At 39.5% G+C, this 21,227-nt stretch overlaps 1 protein-coding gene and 1 long non-coding RNA gene across 6 annotated transcripts; one reads left to right on the top strand and one right to left on the bottom strand.

Moving 5' to 3' along the window:
* Nucleotides 1-2,370: 2,370 nt before the first annotated feature.
* LOC106096756 (uncharacterized) lies at nucleotides 2,371-5,565 on the bottom strand. The gene is made up of 2 exons (XM_019355224.2): nucleotides 5,254-5,565; nucleotides 2,371-4,929 (listed from the first exon to the last, which is right to left on the bottom strand). Exon 2 carries the CDS (start codon nucleotides 4,672-4,674, stop codon nucleotides 3,124-3,126), a length of 1,551 nt encoding a protein of 516 aa, XP_019210769.1. The 5' UTR covers nucleotides 4,675-4,929; nucleotides 5,254-5,565; the 3' UTR covers nucleotides 2,371-3,123.
* A 1,949-nt stretch (nucleotides 5,566-7,514) lies between these two features.
* Nucleotides 7,515-19,828, top strand: LOC102080203 (carcinoembryonic antigen-related cell adhesion molecule 1). 5 transcript variants are annotated; one of them, XR_002060176.2, is made up of 5 exons: nucleotides 7,515-7,697; nucleotides 7,802-8,122; nucleotides 18,829-18,943; nucleotides 19,348-19,375; nucleotides 19,457-19,828. It is a non-coding gene; the product is annotated as a carcinoembryonic antigen-related cell adhesion molecule 1 (long non-coding RNA). The 5 variants fall into 5 exon arrangements; XR_002060172.2 differs by lacking the exons at nucleotides 7,515-7,697; nucleotides 7,802-8,122 and adding exons at nucleotides 17,672-18,137; nucleotides 18,318-18,644 and having other exon boundaries at nucleotides 18,826-18,943; XR_002060174.2 differs by lacking the exons at nucleotides 7,515-7,697; nucleotides 7,802-8,122 and adding exons at nucleotides 17,999-18,213; nucleotides 18,318-18,644 and having other exon boundaries at nucleotides 18,826-18,943.
* The last annotated feature ends 1,399 nt before the right edge of the window (nucleotides 19,829-21,227 follow it).

Below are 21,227 nucleotides of genomic sequence, written 5' to 3' on the forward strand. Positions count from 1 at the left end.
GCCAGTAAAACCGGTCCCGTATCAGTGACAATGTTCTCTCTACACCTTGATGGCCCATTTCATCATGTAGCTCCTTTAGTACAGTACTTTTGTGTATTTCTGGTAGGACCAACTGTTTTCTGTTTGCTGTTTTTCTGTGCAAGATCCCATTGTCATCCATCTCCACTTTGTCCCACTCCCTCAGGAGACATATGACCTGTGGGCTGAATTGTCTTAGTTCTGAACGTGATGGTTTTTCCTGTGCTAGTTTGCACTGAATTACAGGTCCAATAGTCGGATCACTTCTCTGGTCCTGTTTGATCTGGCCTTTTGTCAGTGGAATGATGGAAACATCTGTGGCTATGGCTGAACACCTGACTGAGACACCCATGGACCATGACACATTGGAGTCATCCTGCCTTTCCACTGCCTGTGTGGTTGCTCCAATTACATCGTATGCCATTTCCTCTGTGCATTCATTCATAAACGTTTCCATGTCTACTGGCATCCTTGAGAGGCTGTCTGCATCCACATTTTCCTTACCGGGGCGATATTTAATCGTGAAGTGGAAATCTGCCAGTTCTGCTACCCATCGACACCCTGTTGCATTCAGTTTGGCAGTGGACAGTACATAGGTAAGTGGATTATTGTCGGTGTACACGGTGAAGAATGGTGCATAATATAGGTAATCACGGAATTTTTCTGTGACAGCCCACTTGAGAGCAAGAAACTCTAACTTGCCTGAATGCAGATGGTAATTCTTCTCAGCTGCAGTTAAAGTGCGGGAACCATAAGCAATCACACGAAGCTTTCCATTCTGCTTTTGGTACAACACGGCACCTAATCCCTGGTTTGACGCATCAGTGTGGAGGGTGAACGGCTGTGAAAATTCTGGAAAGCCTAGAACAGGGGGCTGAGTTAGACAGTCTATCAGCTGTTCCAGTGCTAATTGGTGCATGTCGGTCCACTCAATAGGTGTGCTCGAAGGGACACTACACCTGTTTCGCTTTGTTTGCCACTTTAATCTTGTGTTTCGCTGGGTCTCAGCATCTGCAGGTCCCTTGAGCAAGTCATACAGAGGATTTGCAATTCTGGCAAAATCCTTGATGTATTGTCTGTAATAACTTAATAGGCCCAACATTGCTCTTAGTTCACCAACAGTACCTGGCCGTTTGTTTTTCAAAGCTGTCACAGCAGCGGTGTCTGCGGGGTCTATCCTGCTTCCCTCTGCTGACACAATCCTGCCAAGGTACCTCACTTCTGTCTTGAACAGGTCGCACTTCCTTGGTTTGAGTTTGATTCCGTACTCCCTGAGTCGGCGCAGCACTTTCCTGACATCCTCAACATGATCCTCAAACGTTCTGCTAAAGACAAGGACATCATCGAGGTAAGGCACACATATTTCATCCCTTAACCCTTCTAAGCACTCCTCCATGCAGCGTTGAAATGCTGCTGGAGCATTCATCAGTCCAAATGGGATTCTGACCCACTCATACAGGCCCCAGGGGGTCACAAAAGCTGTTAGGTGTTTACTATCTTTGCCCATGAACCCCTGGTGGTATGCTTTACCCTGGTCCAGTAGAGAAAAGAGAGTGTTGCCACCTAAGTTGTCCATGATGTCCTGTACTCTGGGAATGGGGTGGCGGTCTGGGTGAGTCTTCCTATTCAGCTCTCGGTAGTCAATACACAAGCGCAGTGTACCGTCTTTTTTTCTCACACAGACCACCGGAGAGGAGTAAGATGAGTTAGATTTTTCCACCCACCCCTGAGCTATTAGGTCCTGTAGGTAGTTTTTCATTTCCTGATACAAAGGTTTTGGTACAGAGAGATAAGTCCGTGTGACTGGCTCATTATCTTTCAATGAAATGTTCATTTGCAAGTTTTCAACACAGCCTATGTCATCATCAGATTTAGAGAATGAATCTGATTCTTCTCTTAACATCTGACTAACAGCTTGTCTCTGGTGGTCATTCAGGTGAGTCAAGTCGACAGGTGGGTCCCACTGTTCACTTTTAGGTGTGTTCTCACCTGAGCTCTTAGCCTGGATGGGACAGACTGATGCAGCAGGAAGGCAGTCAGTTTTGAATACATTAGCAGGATATATTGATGCAACAGACTGCACAGTTCCAATAACAGTCCTACTTGGCAGTGTGATGTCATGGCTAGTGGGATTTTGTACACTAATGACAATTTTTGGTGCCATACCAGTCTTTACTAAAACAAGGGTATCACAGAACTCGAGTCCTTCAGGCCACTGTGGGTTCTCATGAGGCTCGAAGATCAGGGTTCTATCTTCTTTGAAAGGTGGGGCTTGCACTCGACACTCTATTTGGATGGAGCTGTGTTTAGGCACTTCAACTCTCTCATTTGTTGTTCTTACACGGTGCTCACATGGCTGTCCCACTGTCACTGCATTAACAAAAGCTCTTGCCCTACTCTTTCTGAGGTGAGGAAAAGCTACTTTTACTGTTTTCATGAGTTTCTCTTTATTCTTATTGTTTGTCTGATCCTGTACTCTGTTTGCAACTAGGTGTGAAATCACATTAAAGCCAATTATGGGGCATGACTGTTGGTTGCCTTTTAATACTAACACAGGTATTAGCAGATCTTCATCATTAGCAGTAAGTCTGAAGCTTACCTCAAGCCAACCAATATATGGTATTTCCGTCCCATTGGCTGCTTCAAGTTGCAGTGGTTCAAGTGGGTCTACTAGTTCTGCTATATCTCTTAGTTGGACATCAGGCAAATGGGTCTGTTTCCAGGCCGCATCTACAGCACAAATTTGTGAACCTGTGTCCCAAAGTGCCTGGATTCTTTGGTTGTGCAGAAAGCACTGAATGAGACATTTCTCTCCTACAAGCTCTTTTACAGTAGGCGTCTTCACTGAATTACTTCTTTTCCTACACTTTGGTTTGCAACTTGACTGTGTTTCCTGTTTCTTAATAGATGAACATGTACATGGCTTACAGTATCTTTTGTGCACAGACCAGTGTGTCTCTTGACAGTCTTTTGAGCAGTACAATGTTATCTTACAAACAGAACAACATTTTAACTTCATATTTTCTTCCTTTCCTTCACAGTTAGCACAATATTGGGACTTTTCAATGCTGTCGGTTGCCCCATGTCCCGTGGGAGCAACCTCCCTTAGTTTAAAGGGCTTCCTTTATCTGATTTGGTCAGTCTAGGTGCTTTACAACCTGCACGGAAATGCTCACTACTCCCACACCTAAAACAATGCTGACAATATTCCTCACCTGCCTGCACACATGCAAAACATCTGGGGCGGTGACGTGGTGAGGGATAATATCGCTGTGGTGCAAATCTTTGTTGAAACTGTGCTGTCCCATGCACATGCCCAGGTCCATGTGCTGAGTGGTATTCCTGTGCTGCTGCAGGAGGGTGCTGGTGGTAAAATGGCATGCAGTTTTGTTCAGCCTTAATGGGGAAGGGCTGCTGAGGTGCTGGGGTTGTCTTTTGAATGGTTTCTCTGATTTGGGAAACTTCAGCCCTCAAGTCTTTCAGCAGTACCATGTCAGCACGCATTTCTTTTATTTCTGTTAGAAGATCAGGGGGTAGAGGAGCTGGTTTCTCTTGGGCTGTGCTTCTCTTTCCCACTGGGGAATCATTAGACTGGACAGTATTTACAGCTGTTACTCGTGATGGAGCGGCGTGTTTCTTTTTGTCCTGTCTTTCTTTTTCATTTGCGACTGCAATATTTACCTTCTCAAGCAACAACTCATCTGAAGTATTTGTCTGCAGGAGGTAAGGTTGCAGGTCACTTTTAATATTGTCATTCTGAAGACCAGTCAGGACAGTATGCATGAAAAGGCTCTGGACTAGTGCTGGGTCATACTTTAGACTGGACTCAACTTCCTGAGAAGCAAACAGGATTTTCTGTCTCAAGTCCATTGTCCTGATCAAGAAATTTTGGGGTGTCTCTTTACTACTCTGAACCTCAGAGGTAAGTTGTTTGTATAACTCTGTGGCACCTTTCTCCTGGTAATGAGACCTGAGGATTCTCCTAAGAGCAGGTAATGTGAGGTTTTCTTTTCCTTCAAGATAACTCCTTAGCTGCAAGCCTGGCGTGATAGCACGAATTACAGCATCAGTGATTTCTGATTCTGGGTAGCCTCTATTGATCCCGCTTTCAATTTGTCTGGCCAGACTGGAAAATGTCAGCCTGTCTTTTTGCCCCGGCTCTCCTATTTGGCCTGATATCTTAAAATCTTTGCGCCACATGGAACTGTTTGGTGCTGTTGGAACAATGTTTCTCACTGGGGTGCGAGGACTTAAGGCAGGATTCATGCTATTCCTCATCAAGTCATGCATTTCACCCTCTTTTTGTTGTAAGAGCAGTCTTAATGTCTCTATCTCCTCCTGGCTACTTTCTTGGTCCTGAACAGCTGGGTCCACTGTTTCATTCACACTTTGTTTTTTATCCATTTGTATGTCACTTATAATGTCCTGGACATTAAGAAGTTCTGACATACCTTCGTCCTCTCGGGTAGCCAGCTCTGTGCGTTCAAGGTGCTTAACTAAATGTGAGACTAGCTGACTGCGCGTTTTATTAATCACAAACTCTTTTCCTGGTCCGGAGATTTGAAGTACATCACATAATTTAATCAGCTGCTCTAAGGTCAGTTGATACAGTGTTCCTTTAATCTCCAGCTCTAGCTTTTCTAATTCAGACTCCATGTTGTCAGAGGAGTTAGCACAAGCAGTCAGCTGAGAAATGTTCCGACTTAGTTGGTTTTTACTGCCCCCTAGTGGTCACGTTTTCACTTCAGGATACAGACACCAACGTAGGTCTAGCAATGCCTCTGCTGCTTCGCTATGCTCCTTTCTGATACCTGGGTCGTCTGGGAGGGATGATCAACGAGAGGATTTCTCTTACAGGTCAGGGATGGTCCTCAAATCAATCATCCCAGCGGTGCCTCCAAATGTTGTGCCCTTAAACAGGGGAAATAGTGAGGAGAGGTGAAAGAACGGCACAGACACGCAGCTCTCACTCTCACTCGTCTGTATTGAGTTTATGAAAATACTTTAGATAACATTAACCGTAACATTAGACAAAAACCCATATAGACAGGAACAGAAAAATCTTCACACAATATGGCGGAGTACTAGCGAAAACTAGCATAGACAGCAACAGCGTTTAACTTGAACTTCTCAGCCAAAAACAGTCCGCAATTCACATCTTCCGCTACAATGAACAATGATAACGTAATAATCAACAGTAACACACATTTATACAGTTCTGTGCATGGCAGTTACCTTAAACAGGGGAAATAGTGAGGAGAGGTGAAAGAACGGCACAGACACGCAGCTCTCACTCTCACTCGTCTGTATTGAGTGAAGGAGGCGCGCGAACCCACCTACTGGAGCCCTGAGGCATTACCAATGGATCGACGCACAATCAACCCAGACAGAACTTTCACTACTTATCTCCCTCTATATTCCCACTGCATATTCTATTCGAAAACAGTCAAAGCAACAAATAAAACATTAATAAAGACATGACATGAAATGTAAGGAACAGAGATGTACAACTCCAAAACTAATCAAATTTATGAATTTATGATCCACCACACAATGACATCATCTTCTGGTTTCTGAAGTCCTTTGTTGAAGCTAGAGATGAAGGTTTGTCTTCATCAATCACATTGATCGTATTTGATGGGGTGCTGTTGGTGTCTGACTGTGAAACTGCACACAGTCATTGGCTGATTCAATGAACTCACCAGGGAAATGTTTCCAGAGGTCAAGACAGAAAGAGTTTGCCTTAGACTTCAAGAAAGCTGGAAGTGTTTTTGCAGCCACAGCTATCGCCATCTGGTGGCCGTCAGATAGAAAGCAGGCTTAAGACACTTTTGCATGTCTTCATTTTTCTGACCCAGAAGCTACTTACATGTTTTACACTCTCCACTGTCACATACAGTTGGCTTCAGTCTGACTTTAACTGACTGAAAACTTTATTTAAACAAAGTTAAGACACTTGCATTCTTTGTATGTTGAAATATGTATGAAAACATATAACATTTCATCAGCGTCAGTTCTTAATGTGGGTCGAGGATCATCCAGCGTCTTAATGGACAGCCAATTGGATCCTCCGGCTCAGTGCTGGAGACATTGTTTTGGGTCTTCCACTTGACTTTTTTGTTCCATAACCCTCAGGATCATTTAAGAAATTCCAAATGACTGTCTTACTGCATCCCACCTCAGCAGTGATGGCACGCTGCGAGGGACCCTGCTTATGCAGTTCAACAAACCGACCACGTTCAAGAAAGGAAAGTTGTTTTGCCTTTGCCATCAGAACATCATGACAGTGTGACTACCTGACAGAAAATTACAATGAATCCACATTTTTGCACAGATTTGGCCTTTTAAAGGCATGTGGTCTTAAACTTTTGAACAGCTGTAAAACAACCTGTTTTGGTTTAAGCGCTCAAAAAAAGTGTTTTGTCTCACTCCCATTTCTTCTTGTTGCATGTTGAAGCTCTGCTTGGAACCTTGTTAAGATCCAACTATGCAAATTATGATTTTTTTTTAACAATTTTTCAAGTGCTCTTAAATTTTTGATTGGGACTGTATAAATATTTGCTTTCAGTTTTTTACTGTGAGATAATGTCAAAATAAATGGAATAAGTGAAAAATTATTTGTTTGCTCCACATATTTCTGTTAAATGCTGTTCTAAAACACCCGTTCTTCACTATTTTTAACTTGAATATATTTCAATTTATATTTCTATAATGCTGACATATCTCCTTTTCCAATGTGATGGTTTGAGCTCAAAAACATCTGCAGTATCTATAAATGAAGCTTATGTGAATAAGCTTCAAATCCGGAAATATGGATATATATTTGAGACCTTTATTGCATAACTTACATATTTTCACACACACACACACACACACACACACACACACACACACACACACACACACACACACACACACACACACACACACACACACACACACACACGGTGGGGTCATGTGTTTTGCGTCACGTTGTTGAGTGCACAGTGCTCTAGCTCAGAGTTCATTCCTCTAAACATGTGAACACCACACAAACCAACCAGTCACTTTTAGCATTGTGACTCATTCAATATGAATCTTGCCAGCCACACAAATGAACCATTTGCAACTCACGTGTGAATGCTATATGCTACAGTGATACACTGAAGATGCCACTAAAGCTCATCTTCTCTTCTTTCTGAAACTACTTGAAACATGTCTTCATCACAAACAGTAAAAAGTTAGGGTCATATAAAGAGCAATGATTAAATTGTCAGGCCTGTGGTTAATACAAGTAAAGCACAGTTTGGTCTTACCGGCTGCCACATGAAGTGTGGCACTGGTTTTTTAAAATTTTTTCTTTACCTTTTATTATTACACCCACTGATATGAAAATGAACAAATGAGTATGTTTTATGTTTGTATGTGAGTCTGTTCAGTGTTTCACTTTAAGGGTGTTTTAATACAAAGGAACAAGCAGTCGTGTACGCCCACTTCCTTTACAGAAATATCCTCACCAGCATGTACCTCTGTGTGTGATACTACTTTAAGGTCTATATAACTCCTTTCAGTTTATCATCGTCTGTACTATCAGCAGCAGTTACACTGTTACTTTGACACCTGGACAAATATGGACGCATTGAAACTGTTCTTTATTCTGCTTCTACCACTAACTGCATGTTCACAAGATTTGGGAGGAGGTAATGTAAAAACTGTTTCATAAAGTAACAATTATATTTTTAATGATACTCCAGCCTCTGGTTTAACTCACTCAGACTGTGTGTATTATTGTTACTGATTTCAGAAACTGTTGTGAAAACAATTGGGAAGCAACCAGATGTCACTCAAATATGCACCAATGAAACACAGAACATCATCACACTGATAGTTTGTACGATCAGAACTCAGAGAAGTGGAGGAGGAAATTGTGTTCTGCTGTATGAACATGCACGGGGCTTTGAGCACAAATGTGACTCCAGGTTCACACTGATGAAAGAAAATCAGACTGTGTTTCTCCACCTGATCAATTTAACATCAGAGGACAGTGGGAGCTACAGCTGTCAGTGTACAAGTCCTGGAAGAACAAATATTCTCCATCTTAATGTCACTGTGGAAGGTAAACAAGGTAAACAACAACCTATTTTCTTATTTTAAACTTATATTATTTAGCAATATAAAGTCTGTACTGGTTTTACAAGGTGACCTTCAGGATTTGTTAACTTTAGAGGTCAATAGTCATACATCACACTTAACCTTTGTTCACTAGCAAATCAAATACTACGTCAATTTTTCTAACAACTGCTTTTCTCCTCATGAAGAACTAAGCAGCAGGTCTGGAACAGAAACAGTTCCTCTTACACTGATTTGTGTAACTGTGTTCATCATTGTGAACTTAGTTATCTTTGGATTTATTCACGCACGACTGCGCCACAGGTGAGAAACCACTGTCACAGCTGTGTTTCATATGTTTCATGATTTACCTTTTAACACACTTCATAACTTTAAAACATGTGATTCTCTTTGCTCTTTTCATTTTGGTTAATGCACTTTAGCTTAAGTTCATTTTGATGTAACGTCTTCTTCAGCACGACCTTGCCCTACTGCTCTCATGTTTAAGTGAATCAAAGTCAATTAGCTGACTGCTAATAATTTATCAGACATATTGATCATGAAAAAGTCATGCTAACATCATTTGTTATCCAAAGTTGCTGTTCAAGGCCAGAAACATCTGGACTATCAGTGACTATCAGTAACTTAGTTCTAAAGACAAAGCAGCAGATTTAAAGTTTGTTTTATGTCCAGTTCTATTTCAAAATGTTGGCTGAAGCTGTCGTGAAGTTACTTTGATTCAACATACCTTGGGTAACTTGCTGGAACACTGAGTTTTCTAAAAGTGTTTTTGTTTTAAATCAGACTTTTAATTTTATTTTGCAGGATGGAAATACACAAGATGACCCTTACACAAACCTTCAGCATGCAACAAACAATCTCTACCAAACTGTCACCTCAGATCACCAAAAACACAATGCAACTACAAATTAAGCACACTAATTGTCTGTTGTTGTGATTAGATTTGGCCTTTATAATCAAACTCTTTAACATATGTAAATGTTAACAGTTATATATAATATATTTATATATAATATGTAAAATATATAATAATAACTGTAGGTGGCACATGAGTATTAGTTTTCTAAGAGAAATTGTTTTGGATGATCATTACCTGCCTTTACTTTCACTGTTTTGTAGTAACTGAGGCCATTCAGTCATGACACTCCAGCTCTTTGAAACAGGTTCACAGATTTATACGTGTATACTCTGGAAAAATGGCTGACAGTATAAAAATGCAATAAACTGTGTCAAATATGACTCCTCGTGTAGCATTTTTAAAGCACATTTCTTTTACTGTCTTTTACTGATGTTACTGATTGTGACGTGTCACAGTCAGACTTTTCAAATTACAGATACACAGAGATATCAGTCTGGCTGTCTTAGTCGTGGCTTAAAAAGTGTTGGTGATGAATCAAAAATTACATCAAAATTTTAAATGTTTTTCTTTTGTATTTAAGTGTTTATGTGCTGTTTGACTTTGAGACTAACAAGAAACAACAGCTTCTATTTGCACTTCTATTAAAGATATGGTGCACGTTGACTTTAAGCATTTCTGCTTTCAGAATAGTCACACACTGCTGGCTACAGTTACTTCCGCACCCATATGACAGTGTGGAAACTCTGCTCTTTGTCCTAAAAAGTTTATTCTGTTATCTGGACGTAGTGTTTTCAGTGGGAGAAAGGTAAGGATTTCCTTACCTGGAGCATACACTAAGAAATCTGCTCTTTGTCCTGCTTCTGCTTCTACTTTATTATAGTACATATTTATAATCATTTATACTTAAAAAAACCCAACCACCTATCCCTGTGTTTTAAAGATGAATGCTAAACATTTTATTCCCATAATATTACATTTAAATATAATATGTGATAAATTTAGAAGAGTGTGCATATATTGGTAGCATATATATGTGCCACCTCAGTGTCGCTGTCTGTCAAAGTACACCAAGAATGTCAACTGAAGAGGCAGGACACAGGGACAAGGTTAAACAAGGTTGATTTTCAAAGTTTAAGGCAGAATGAAGCAGGTGGTAATCTTAAAATATTTTTGTTTTTTTACTTTCATGACCTTTTGTTTTCTCTCGTATTTTCTATCGTATGTCCTGCAGTAGCGTTACGAAATGTTTCAGTTTCAATGTTTTTTCTTCCCTTTCCTGTTTTCCTCTCTCTTATTTCTTCCTCTTCCTTGGCACATTATGTGCAGTCTCTGTGTCACATAGTGGAAATTTGTATTTATCTTTTATATTGGTTTTATTCTGATTTTTATTGTTTACTTGCGAGTGCATTTTTTATTTGCATGATTTTATTCTGTTTGTATTGCATGTTTTTAGTGTGTTGTTTGACATTGTTTTAATCCACTGTGGATTGGCTGGGCGTGGGACAAATTAGCTGATGGTGATCACCTGCTGAGGCATGGGTGTGTCCTGAGGTGGCCTATCAGCTGTTTGAAGGACCTATTAAAAGGAAGCTAGCGGAGCACTGAAAGGAGAGAGGCCCCAGGTATGAAGAGGAATGCATGAAGGCCAGGTGGAAAAGAGGCCTGATCGTGGGGGGTGCGACGCCTCATCTGGAGACAGACCGGTCAGTGAGATGTGGCAACACTGTCCTGACAGTAGGAGGCAGTGCATGGGATTGACAGCAGGGCACCTCTGCCTGCATTTGTGAGTAGTGTCTCCTCTGTTGTTCACGGGGTGCAGCCGTGTTGGGAGAGGGTCTCATGGCTGTAAGGCAGGGCAGCTTCTGGGAGGATGGTTATGGCCCTTATTTGTTTATTTACATGGTGATGACGCGAGGGGAGCTGCGATGCCATCAAGCGACAGACTCTAGTGAAGAATGGAAGCTGGGCTGGGATGTGATGGGCCCAGTGAAGGAACGAGAGGGGGATAGTTGCTCCTCCTCGTCTGCCTGGGACGAGGCTGGCATGAACCCCGCTCTGGAGAAGGAATTTCTGGCCTCCTTGTAAACCCATAGCGAACATTCATCCTGGGTGGGGGACAGTTACATCGTGGGACTGGGTGGGATTTTAGTGCATGCAGAAAATTGTATTTTTACAAGTTTTAGAATAACTTTATCTAATCTTGGTGGAACTTTATCATGTTGAACATTGTATTGTATACTTTTTTTTCTTAATATTTAGTTTGTTTTATTCCTGCTGTCCACCTCGGGGAATAAACTGTTTCTGATCAGCCCTGCTTCATCTTTGTGTCCTGGGTTTCTGACTCACTCGCTCCTACCTTGTATCTAAAGAACAATCCTCTAGTATGACATTCTGGTGCAACAGCTTTAGTGTGTTTGTGTGTTCCATACAAACACACTGTGAAAACACTTTATTACCCTATTTGTGTCAAACACCATCCAGCACCACAAAGTGTTTTAATGTGAACTCTTTCCTTTTCGTTGAGTTCTGTGTCTTACCATTTTGAACAGAGGTGAGGAATTCCAACTGAAATCATGCTTTTATACACAAATTTGAGCCGACTCACTGGACTCCTCTGATTCTTTTGCTAAAAATCAAATTTAGTTTTGAGTTCTTGAGTTTTAACTTTGATTAATTAGGAATTCATTAATGGGTAGAAATTTTAACTTGAAAAGAGTTTTTACATTTCTGCAACCCTATTATTTTACCAAAATGCACAAGTTATTATTAAAAATTGATAATTCAATCTCCCTCCCAACCCCAAACGGTGAGCGAGTCCTTTTCATCGATCCAGATGAAATCCTCTGGACACAAATAAGTACCTTCAAAATGAATGAATGAGTTTCATAGGCCACAGCTGGTTCGGCCGTTCGTGTGGCTTTGCTGCGTGGCCATCTGTTTCTCCCTTTTTAACTACACGATAGTCATTACATCTCATGACACATAACCATAAACGTAGGACCTTGGTCAGGAGCAAGTGGCATTGATAAGCATTTCTGATCAACCGTCCAGTGCTTGTCACACTTCTCCCGTCAATGTTAATAGCACTCTAGTTTTCACACAAACTAGACTGTAAACCGCTTTGGAAGGTAAGAAATCTCATCTCAACAGAATGGAGCGAAACTGCCTTGATCTGCAAAAAATCATGGAAATACCTTACTTCGGAAACATGGCTTGAACAATTTCTCTTCAACGACGTAATCCGATAACAACCGATCTCTTTACCCGTCAGCTTCCCGTGGCTGTCATGCGACCGGCTATTGCAGTTAATACAACAGCTTCTTGCCATTTTGTGTTTCTTTTTATCGCTGTGTGACTGATTTCAATTGAAAGCCTGCGTGCGCTAGTACCTCTTGCCACAAGTTCCCAGAATCCTTTGCGGTTTTACCCCTGAATGACGTCACATTTTCAATCTCTATATAGCACCGGACGCTAACGTAAGCCCAGCTGTCTCTCTGACGCTAAAGGCCTTCACTTCTCACCAACGCGCCCACCCTAATGGCATCCACATCATAGCAGGGGACTTTAATAAGGAAATTCTCAAGACTGTTTTACCAAAATTTTACCAGCACGTACATCAGACTACAAATGCGTTCATCCAAACCTGATGTCTCTTGATGTTAAAGATGGAGCTGCCAGACAGAAGGAAAACCTCATGGATGGGGTAAAGGAGGACATGGGGAGGGTTGATGTGACACAGGAGGATGCTAAGTATAATGGAAGCAGATATGTCTAGGTCCTGAGTCTTTGACCCAGCTTATTGAGTTTGGTGTGGATTCATGATTCTTTCCTTTGCTTCCAGAGATTATTTAAGTTTAAGCTTTGTGCGGTTTAGTCTTGAGTTCAGTTCTTTTTAGTGTCTCTGTATTTGTTTTTCTGATTCATGGTTCCTTTTGTGTCTTGTCCTCAGCGCCTCATGTGAAAGTCAGTCTTATCTCTTACCCCAGTCATGTCTCTGTTTATTCTCCACTTGTCTTGGTCAGGTTTGTGTGTCTCTGTCTCCATGTTAGACACATGCATAAAAGAGTGCAAGTAGTGTGGACTGGGTGGAGATGTATGGAGAGAAACAGTCTTCAAATGGGTTGCAAATGTGTACAATATTATCCATAAACCAAAACTAAGCCTTACAAATTTGTCCAATGATTTGTGTTTAACTTCTGAGGACTCATACAAGTGTGCTTCAATCCACATAAAAATACAAAGTAACACATAAAACTATTTTACAAATGCGTACATCTAAACCTGAATAAATACTGATTGTTTACACACCATGATTAAGTTAGACTCACAAATCTGATCATTTTCTTTTTCTCTTTCTGTGTGTACAAATATCTTAAACTACACGTGACATCTTTCTCTCTCATTGAAGTAGTCACAACAGTTTTCTTACAAGGACGGTTGCAAGGCTTTCTGCTTTTAAAACATTCCACCGCACACTGTCAGCCAAATTACTTCCTCACCAATATGACAGTGTGGAAACTCTGCTTTGCTCTGCTTCTGCTTCGACTTGTGGTTGTTGCACTTGTACTTGTTTCTCTTTCTGTCTGTCAAGATTCTGCCTCTCTGTCTCTCGCTCCCCATTCCCCGGCTCTGTCATATCTCTGTGTTTCTTCACCCTTTTCTTGTGTCTAGTTGTATTTTAGTCTGCATCTCTGTGATTGTGTTTGTGTGTTATTTTCTGCTTTGCCTTCCTTGCTTCATTAGTAGATTTTGTTCAGCTGTGCTCCTCAGGTGTTTCCATTCTACCCTTACCTCATGTGTTTATTTAAGTCTTCAGTTTTCCCTTTTTCCCTGGATCTGTGTGCTCTCCTTAAGTGATATTGGTCCCTAGTGTTTCCTGGTCTCCAAGTGTTGTATTGTGAGTTCTGGGGTTTCAGCAATAAATCTGCTGTTAAAGTTTATCCTCGTATGTGAGTCCTCACTCTGCAAGCATACAGCAGGCTATGACAAGATAATCCATCTTTGTGACCCCTTAAAAGGAGCAGTCAAAAGAAGAAGACACTATGACATGATTAAAGTTTATTTGCCGCTCTATTAAATTAACATTCAAGTGATTGTTTGGTTGTATGATGCATGCATTGTATGCTATAATGTCTTGCCTTTTCTTTATATACAGTTGAGGCCAAAATTATTAGCCCCCCAGGAATTTTGGAACATTTTGCTAAACTTCTGCCCAATATTTGCAGCATTGATGAAACTTGATATATTCAAACATTCACCAGTGCTATTTAGTAGCTTTTGATACATTTTGTAATATAAAATACATTTTTAGGCTTGCCTTATATCAAATATAATAAAAAATGAGGTGGTCAAAAATATTAGCCCTATGTGAATGTTTGCTTTCAAAACACCTGGAGGAATTAACCAATCAGCTTTGAAACCACATCTGTGCAGTCAGCTGGCTTCCTAACAACATTCAATCAGCATAAAAAGGGTTCAAGGAACAGGGCACTTGAACACATGAGAGGAACTATTGTTACTGACCATGCCAAATGCAAAGGAAATAATTTTGGAGCTCAGAAAAAAAAGATAGTACAGGCTCATGATAAGGGGGAAGGCTACATTGCCATTTCCAAGCGATTCACAGTGTCTAGAAATGCTGTACATTGCATCATTGCCAAGTACAAGGAGACAAATTCTGTAAGAAGCAAACCTGGCCGTGGCCATAAGCACAAGATTTCAAGAACTCTGGAGAGGAAATAGTCACAGATGTCAGCAGGGAACCGCGGACATCTGCCAAGACAATTGTTACTGACCTGGCCTCTTCTGGAGTTGATGTTTCAAGGAACACAGTTGTTACAGCTCTTCATCATGGTGGACTTCATGGGCATCATCCCAGAAGAACACCTTTACTCAAAGAGCGGCACATCACAGCCCGACTGAGGTTTGCCCGTGAACATTTGAAAGGTAAAGATGAGTTTTGGAAGTCTGTGCTTTAAGCTGATGAGACTAAACTGGAACTGTTTCAGCACATAGTTGTTGCTTATGTTTGGTGAAGAAAGGCACAGGCCTTCAACACCAGGAACACAGTTGGGAACATCATGCTGTGAGGCTGTTTTGCAGCCTCAGGCACAGGGAGCCTTCTTCGGGTGCATGGCATCATGAAAAAAGAAATTATGTTGACATTTTGAAGGAGAATATGCAGAAATCTGCTCATAGTCTAGGCTTAGGTCATTGCTGGGTCTTCCAACAAGACAATGACCAGAAGTATACATCAAAATTAGTCCAACAGTTCCTCAAGGATGCCAAAACCAAGATCCTGGAGTGGCCTACACAGAGCCTAGACATCAATCCTATTGAGAATCTGTGGCGAGTGCTCAAAGTGAATGTCCATGCTTGGAAACCATTCAATTTGGAGCAGCTAGAACAATTTGCAATGGAGGAAAGGGGCAAAATCCCTCAGGAGACCTGTGCCAACCTAGTAAAGACCTACTCTAAGAGATTGTTGTCAGTTGTACAGTATTGACTATTAATGGCCATAGGGCTAATAATTTTGAATGTCTCATTTTTGCCCTTTCTTGTTTTAACTCGGTGTATCAATAAAATATCCTAATTAAACTTAGTGGACATTGTTATTTTGGAAACAGATACACTATACAAAACAGACTTGTTGTTAAGGGTCATTTTCACACTAAAATCAAGAGTGTTCTCTAATTTCAGAATGGGGGCTAATAATTTTGGCCTCAACTGTATATTTGAAATAGCAGGACATCCTCACTTATACAAGAAACTGCACCTGTTTCAATCTGTCTGTGTATAATTATTATATTTGTGGCTACATTAAGAGTTTAATTTCAATAGAAACTGTAAATTGTATGATAGATGTAATTTATGATTTGTGTTAACTGCAGATGATGTAATATGAGATTAAACTATTATCACAATGTTTCCTTATATACTGTATAGATTCAAGTAAATTTTTCTGAGGGGAAAAACAATCTTTTAAATATTTTAGAGGCTAGGGGTTCAGCAGAAATTTGTTTCCATTTATCTGGTTGGCTCAGCTGTTGGAATCCGTAACTGGAGTTATTCTAGGATGTATGTACACAATGAAAAGTCACAGGTTATCCCAAGTGGATGCTCTAGGTCAGAAACATCTGGATTATCTGTTCATGAGACAGCACTGTGAGAGTAACTTCAAAAAAACAAAAACATATCCACTTCTATGTTTTATATCCATTTCTATTTCAGGGTGTTAGCTGAGGTTTCTTTTTTTTTGTTTGTTTTTGTTTTTTAATGGCAAATTAAAAAAAAAAAACAGTGGAAACAAATACAGGAAGTTTAAAATCAAAATATTCAAATGTTTTTATCCAGCTGGGAATATAATTATAAGATAAAAATGTATTAATATAATTATGCAGTATGACTTTTTATTGTGAGAGATAACCTTTACACAATCCTTCAGCAGCCAACATATATTAGCTACAAAACTATCATCTCGGTTCAACATCAACACGGCACTAAGACAGACTGAGCAAGCAGAACAGAAACTCTCTGCCTGCATAATCAGGAAATGAATCAGAATTCTAAAACCTATGAAAACAACCCTCAGGTCAACATAGATATGAAAAGCAAGGGCTTTGAAACTTCCACATGGGTTTTAGAGATTTTCAAATTCAATAGAATTTTACAATGTTTTGTGCAGTTTGATGGTGGTGTATAGATTGTTCATCATATTATGTTGCTATTCTGACTGGAACTCATCGTTGCACTTGATCATGGCTTCAAGTGGTTTTAAAAGCCTAATTTCCTGCATAGTTTTGATGCATGTCTCAAATTGTTGCGTGATTACTCCTCATTTTCAAACACAGGCTGTCTTTTCTTAAACCATCAAACCCTTTAAATTTGGACTGACAGTTTGAATGAAACTGTTTTTTCTGTTTACATAATGTCCTTCCAGAGGGCTCTTCCTGTAAGGCCGTGCGTAATGTTGCTTATAAACTAATAACCTTTTAAAAAACACTACATTTCTCTCCTCTCTTCTGTGCTTACTCACTGATTTACTTCTAGGCTTCCCTACAAAAAATCTTGCAGATCCATACACTTCATTTTTTAGACACAGTGAGAATTTGTGGTTTAAGTAGTCACAGGATGTGGTGTCTGAGAGGGCACAAGTCTTCCAACCAATATGACACTGTGTGCTTTACTTGTGATGGTAATGTCCATATTTTTTGGTGCAGTAGTTTGCACATATTTCTTCTAAGTGAAAGATTATAGGTTTGATCCCAGGAGGAGACAGAAATCCCTTTGATGCCACGTCGAAAAAGGGCCAATGTGGCAATTTGGCAGTAAAAAGTCTGCCAAATCAAACATGCAAAGCTTAAATAAGAGAAAAACAGAAAACAGCTTTTATTTATAAAGTTGAGGAATGAATATTTTCTGTTTTTCTAGGAAAATGAAAGACGTGCTTCATTTTCAAACAATTAACTGAAATATAATGCTTATTTACATTGTATTTCATATTAAAAGTAACTGACTTATGACAGAGACTCTTGTTAGCTCAGCAAACTCGAATATGAAACACTGAATATCACACTGATAATCTGAACGTCACCACAGAGGAGCAGAGGAGGAGTGTAACCTGCTGTAACATTATGTGACCTGCTTCTTTATGAACACAACTCCAGGCAGGAGTCAGGAGCCAAAAAAACATGGGAAGCAGGTCAGCTAACATAAATATGAAATATACAGCAGGTGTGCTGATTTATATAAATAGTACAATAGCTTGTGTTAATTTAAATGAGTTGTAGTTTTGAATCACTGATAACAACAATCACCAACATCATTGATTTTCTGCTCTTCAGTCCTTTGCTTTTGTAAAGTAAATTATAAGTTGGACTAAAAGCAAAAAATAACTTCGGTTTAAAAGTTATTGTGTTTTCTTTTTTTGGACATGACACCACTCAGTGTTTCACTTTTAGAGTGTCTTAATATGAAAGCAGAAGCAGTGTTGTAGGTGCACTTCCTTTTGAGAAGTGTTCGCACAAGAAGTACGCAAGACACATGAGAGCTGATACTTTGAGGTTTATGAAGGACGCTGTTTGTCCTCCTTTCTTCAGTACGTCATCTTCTGCACTATCAGCAGCACTTACACTGCAAATCGGACATATTGGTGAACATGGATGCATTAAACCTGTGCTTAATTCTGCTTCTACCACTAACTGCATGCTCACAAGATTTGGGAGGAGGTAATGTAAAAACTGTTTTCATAATGTAACATTTATTTTTTAATGATACTCCAGCCTCTGGTTTAAATCATTGATACTGTGTGTATTATTGTTACTGATTTCAGATACTGTTGTGAAAACAATTGGGAAGCAACCAGATGTCACTCAAATATGCACCAATGAAACACAGAAGATCATCACGCTAATAGTTTGTACGATCAGAACTCAGAGAAGTGGAGGAGAAAATTGTAGTCTGCTGTATGAATATACACGGGGCTTTGAACACAAATGTGACTCCAGGTTCACACTGATGAAAGAAAATCAGACTGTGTTTCTCCACCTGATCAATTTAACATCAGAGGACAGTGGGAGCTACACCTGTCAGTGTACAACTCCTGGAAGAACAAAAATTCTCCATCTTAATGTCACTGTGGAAGATAAACAAGGTAAACAACAACTCTGTTCTTCTTTAACCATAAATATTTTAGCAATATAAAGTCTGTACTGATTTTACAAGGTGACCTTCAGGATTTGTTAACTTTGAGGTCAATAGTCATACATCACACTTAGCCTTTGTTCACTAGTAATGCAAATACTACGTCAATTTTTCTAACAACTGCTTTTCTCCTCATAAAGAACTAAGCAGCAGGTCTGGAACAGAAACAGTTCCTCTTACACTGATTTCTGTAACCGTGTTCATCATTGTGAGTTTAGTTATCTTTGGATTTATTCACGCACGACTGCACCAGAGGTGAGAAACCACTGTCACAGCTGTGTTTCATATGTTTCATGATTTACCTTTTAACACACTTCATAACTTTAAAACATGTGATTCTCTTTGCTCTTTTCATTTTGGTTAATCCACTTTAGCTTAAGTTCATTTTGACTTAACATCTTCTTCAGCACGACCTTGCCCTACTGTTCTCATGTTTAAGTAGATTAAAGTCAATTAGCTGCCTGCTAATAATTTATCAGATGTATTTATCGTATTAATGGAAGTGCACCACTGCTATAAACAATTTCTTTTCTTCAAGTTTCATATGAGCCATTGAAGGAACACAGTGACTTTCATTTCCTGTTGCCCCCATTAAAACGAGCTACATGATGCAGCGACTGATGATCAAAATCATGTTTGTTTTTGTGTTTCTCTTACAGAAAACCATCTCCTAGACCTCAAAACACGGTACTGAGCAAAAGATGTAACTTTTTAGTCATTTATATTGTTTATGTAACCTTAATGTTTTAAACATATTTGCTTCTGCAGGGGTCAGAGGACATTGAGCCGTACAGCACCTACATACGGAGGGAAAGTGGTCTTTATTCAACTGTTAAAATGCACGACTCTAAACAGAATACCAACAGTTCACATGTGTCAGCAGACACAGTTGAGACAGTCTACGCAGGAGTACAATAATATTATATCACATTTTTCAACACTGACAATTGTAGTTTGGCAAATTCACCACAGGGTGGCATCATTTGCAATATGACTGACAAATAAAGAACTGACCAGAATCAGCGGAAATAGTCAAATATTTCATATCTAAACACGATTTCTTTTTATCATCTTAGCATTTTAGTATTGTGTTTTTATGTAAATATTTTGTTACAAACTGCAGTAAAACTTTATCCATCATTTGTTGTGTTTTTCTTTTTTTTAATGCAGAAGAGAGAACTTTGTAAATTCTGAGTTTTCATATGACTAAACTCATATAGTCAAGAAAAATTCAACAATTTCAGATCCCTTTTGCTTTATTCACTGTGACCGCTTTCATGTAAGTTTGAGGAACTAGCAAGTCGGACGTCTTAAGAATTCATCTTGTTTTGAGAACTAAGATGATTAAATGTAATGACAGATACATATCCTTCAGGATAGTTAATGTTCTGGTCTTTCTCATTAGACTGAATAAACCAGATCCACATCATGGCTTCATTGCTTGGGCCATCTGCAAGTGCTGATATGAGATACTTGTAAACAATGTGAGTCTCTGAGTGCAGAAATAACAGGCTCTTAAACAGGTCAACAGTCCATGTTTGCTGTGCAAACTGTTTGGCCAAACTACTGAAAACTCAAACTAAGAAAAATAATTTAGCTAGAGAACAAAAGAAAAATAACTACACGATAACTCCAAAATAAATCAAACTAATAAACAATCACTTCTGCACCAGGATGTACCCAGTTTCAGTACCCCTCTTTAATATGACATGTGACACATTCTTAACCATAAAAGGTCTCAAACAGGGTCTGGACTGGATTGTCAGTTCCTCAGTGCACATTATGAGGAAGCCAAGTGCAGTCTGAGGAGATGTGAGAAACAGAAATTAGTCAAATGCAAATCTTAACATTTTTAGCATTTTTAATCAGATTCTCTTTTTTGTGGCAGAATTACATACATAACAAAGCTAAAAGCTTCATGTTTAGAGGTCAGAGCCATGCCTGTAACTGTCATTTAAAAAGAAAAAGGTCGTCACTGAGCTTGTCAGACATTTCAAAACAGAAAACAATCTGAAAAAAAATGCAGTAACAATTTATTTATTTAACTGGCTAAAGTGCTGCATAATAGGACAATCTTTTTTAAACACTAGACCAGGTGTAGTTTGGTCTATTGTCCACAAGGTGGCATTGTTTGACTTCAATTCATTAAATACAGCATTTTCTTCTTTAAGTTGTAAAAGACTTGGTAAGAACAATAAGCAAGACAAATGTAACTCTGGCAAGAACCAGATGATGTAAAATTGGATTACATTCTTTGGATGTCAGCTCCATAGTCTATGAATAAATTTAAATAGTAGAATGTTTCACTTAAAATTGTGCTTATAAAATGAGTCTAGCTGCAGTACTTTCTTTTCTTACACCTGAAACTAGGATGATGTTTTAGATTGTTGGGTTTCCCCTGCTTGCTTTGGCATTTCCTGCTATCTATAGTGGAAGTGCGAGATCGTGGGATCTGAAACTCCTTCCTCTTTGGTGAGTGTTACATAAACGGATATTAGTGATAATTATAAGTGATACTCTCAGCCCAGTAAAGGGAAAC

This window comes from Oreochromis niloticus, linkage group LG23 (genome assembly GCF_001858045.2).
Source record: "Oreochromis niloticus isolate F11D_XX linkage group LG23, O_niloticus_UMD_NMBU, whole genome shotgun sequence".
Taxonomy (NCBI): domain Eukaryota; kingdom Metazoa; phylum Chordata; class Actinopteri; order Cichliformes; family Cichlidae; genus Oreochromis; species Oreochromis niloticus.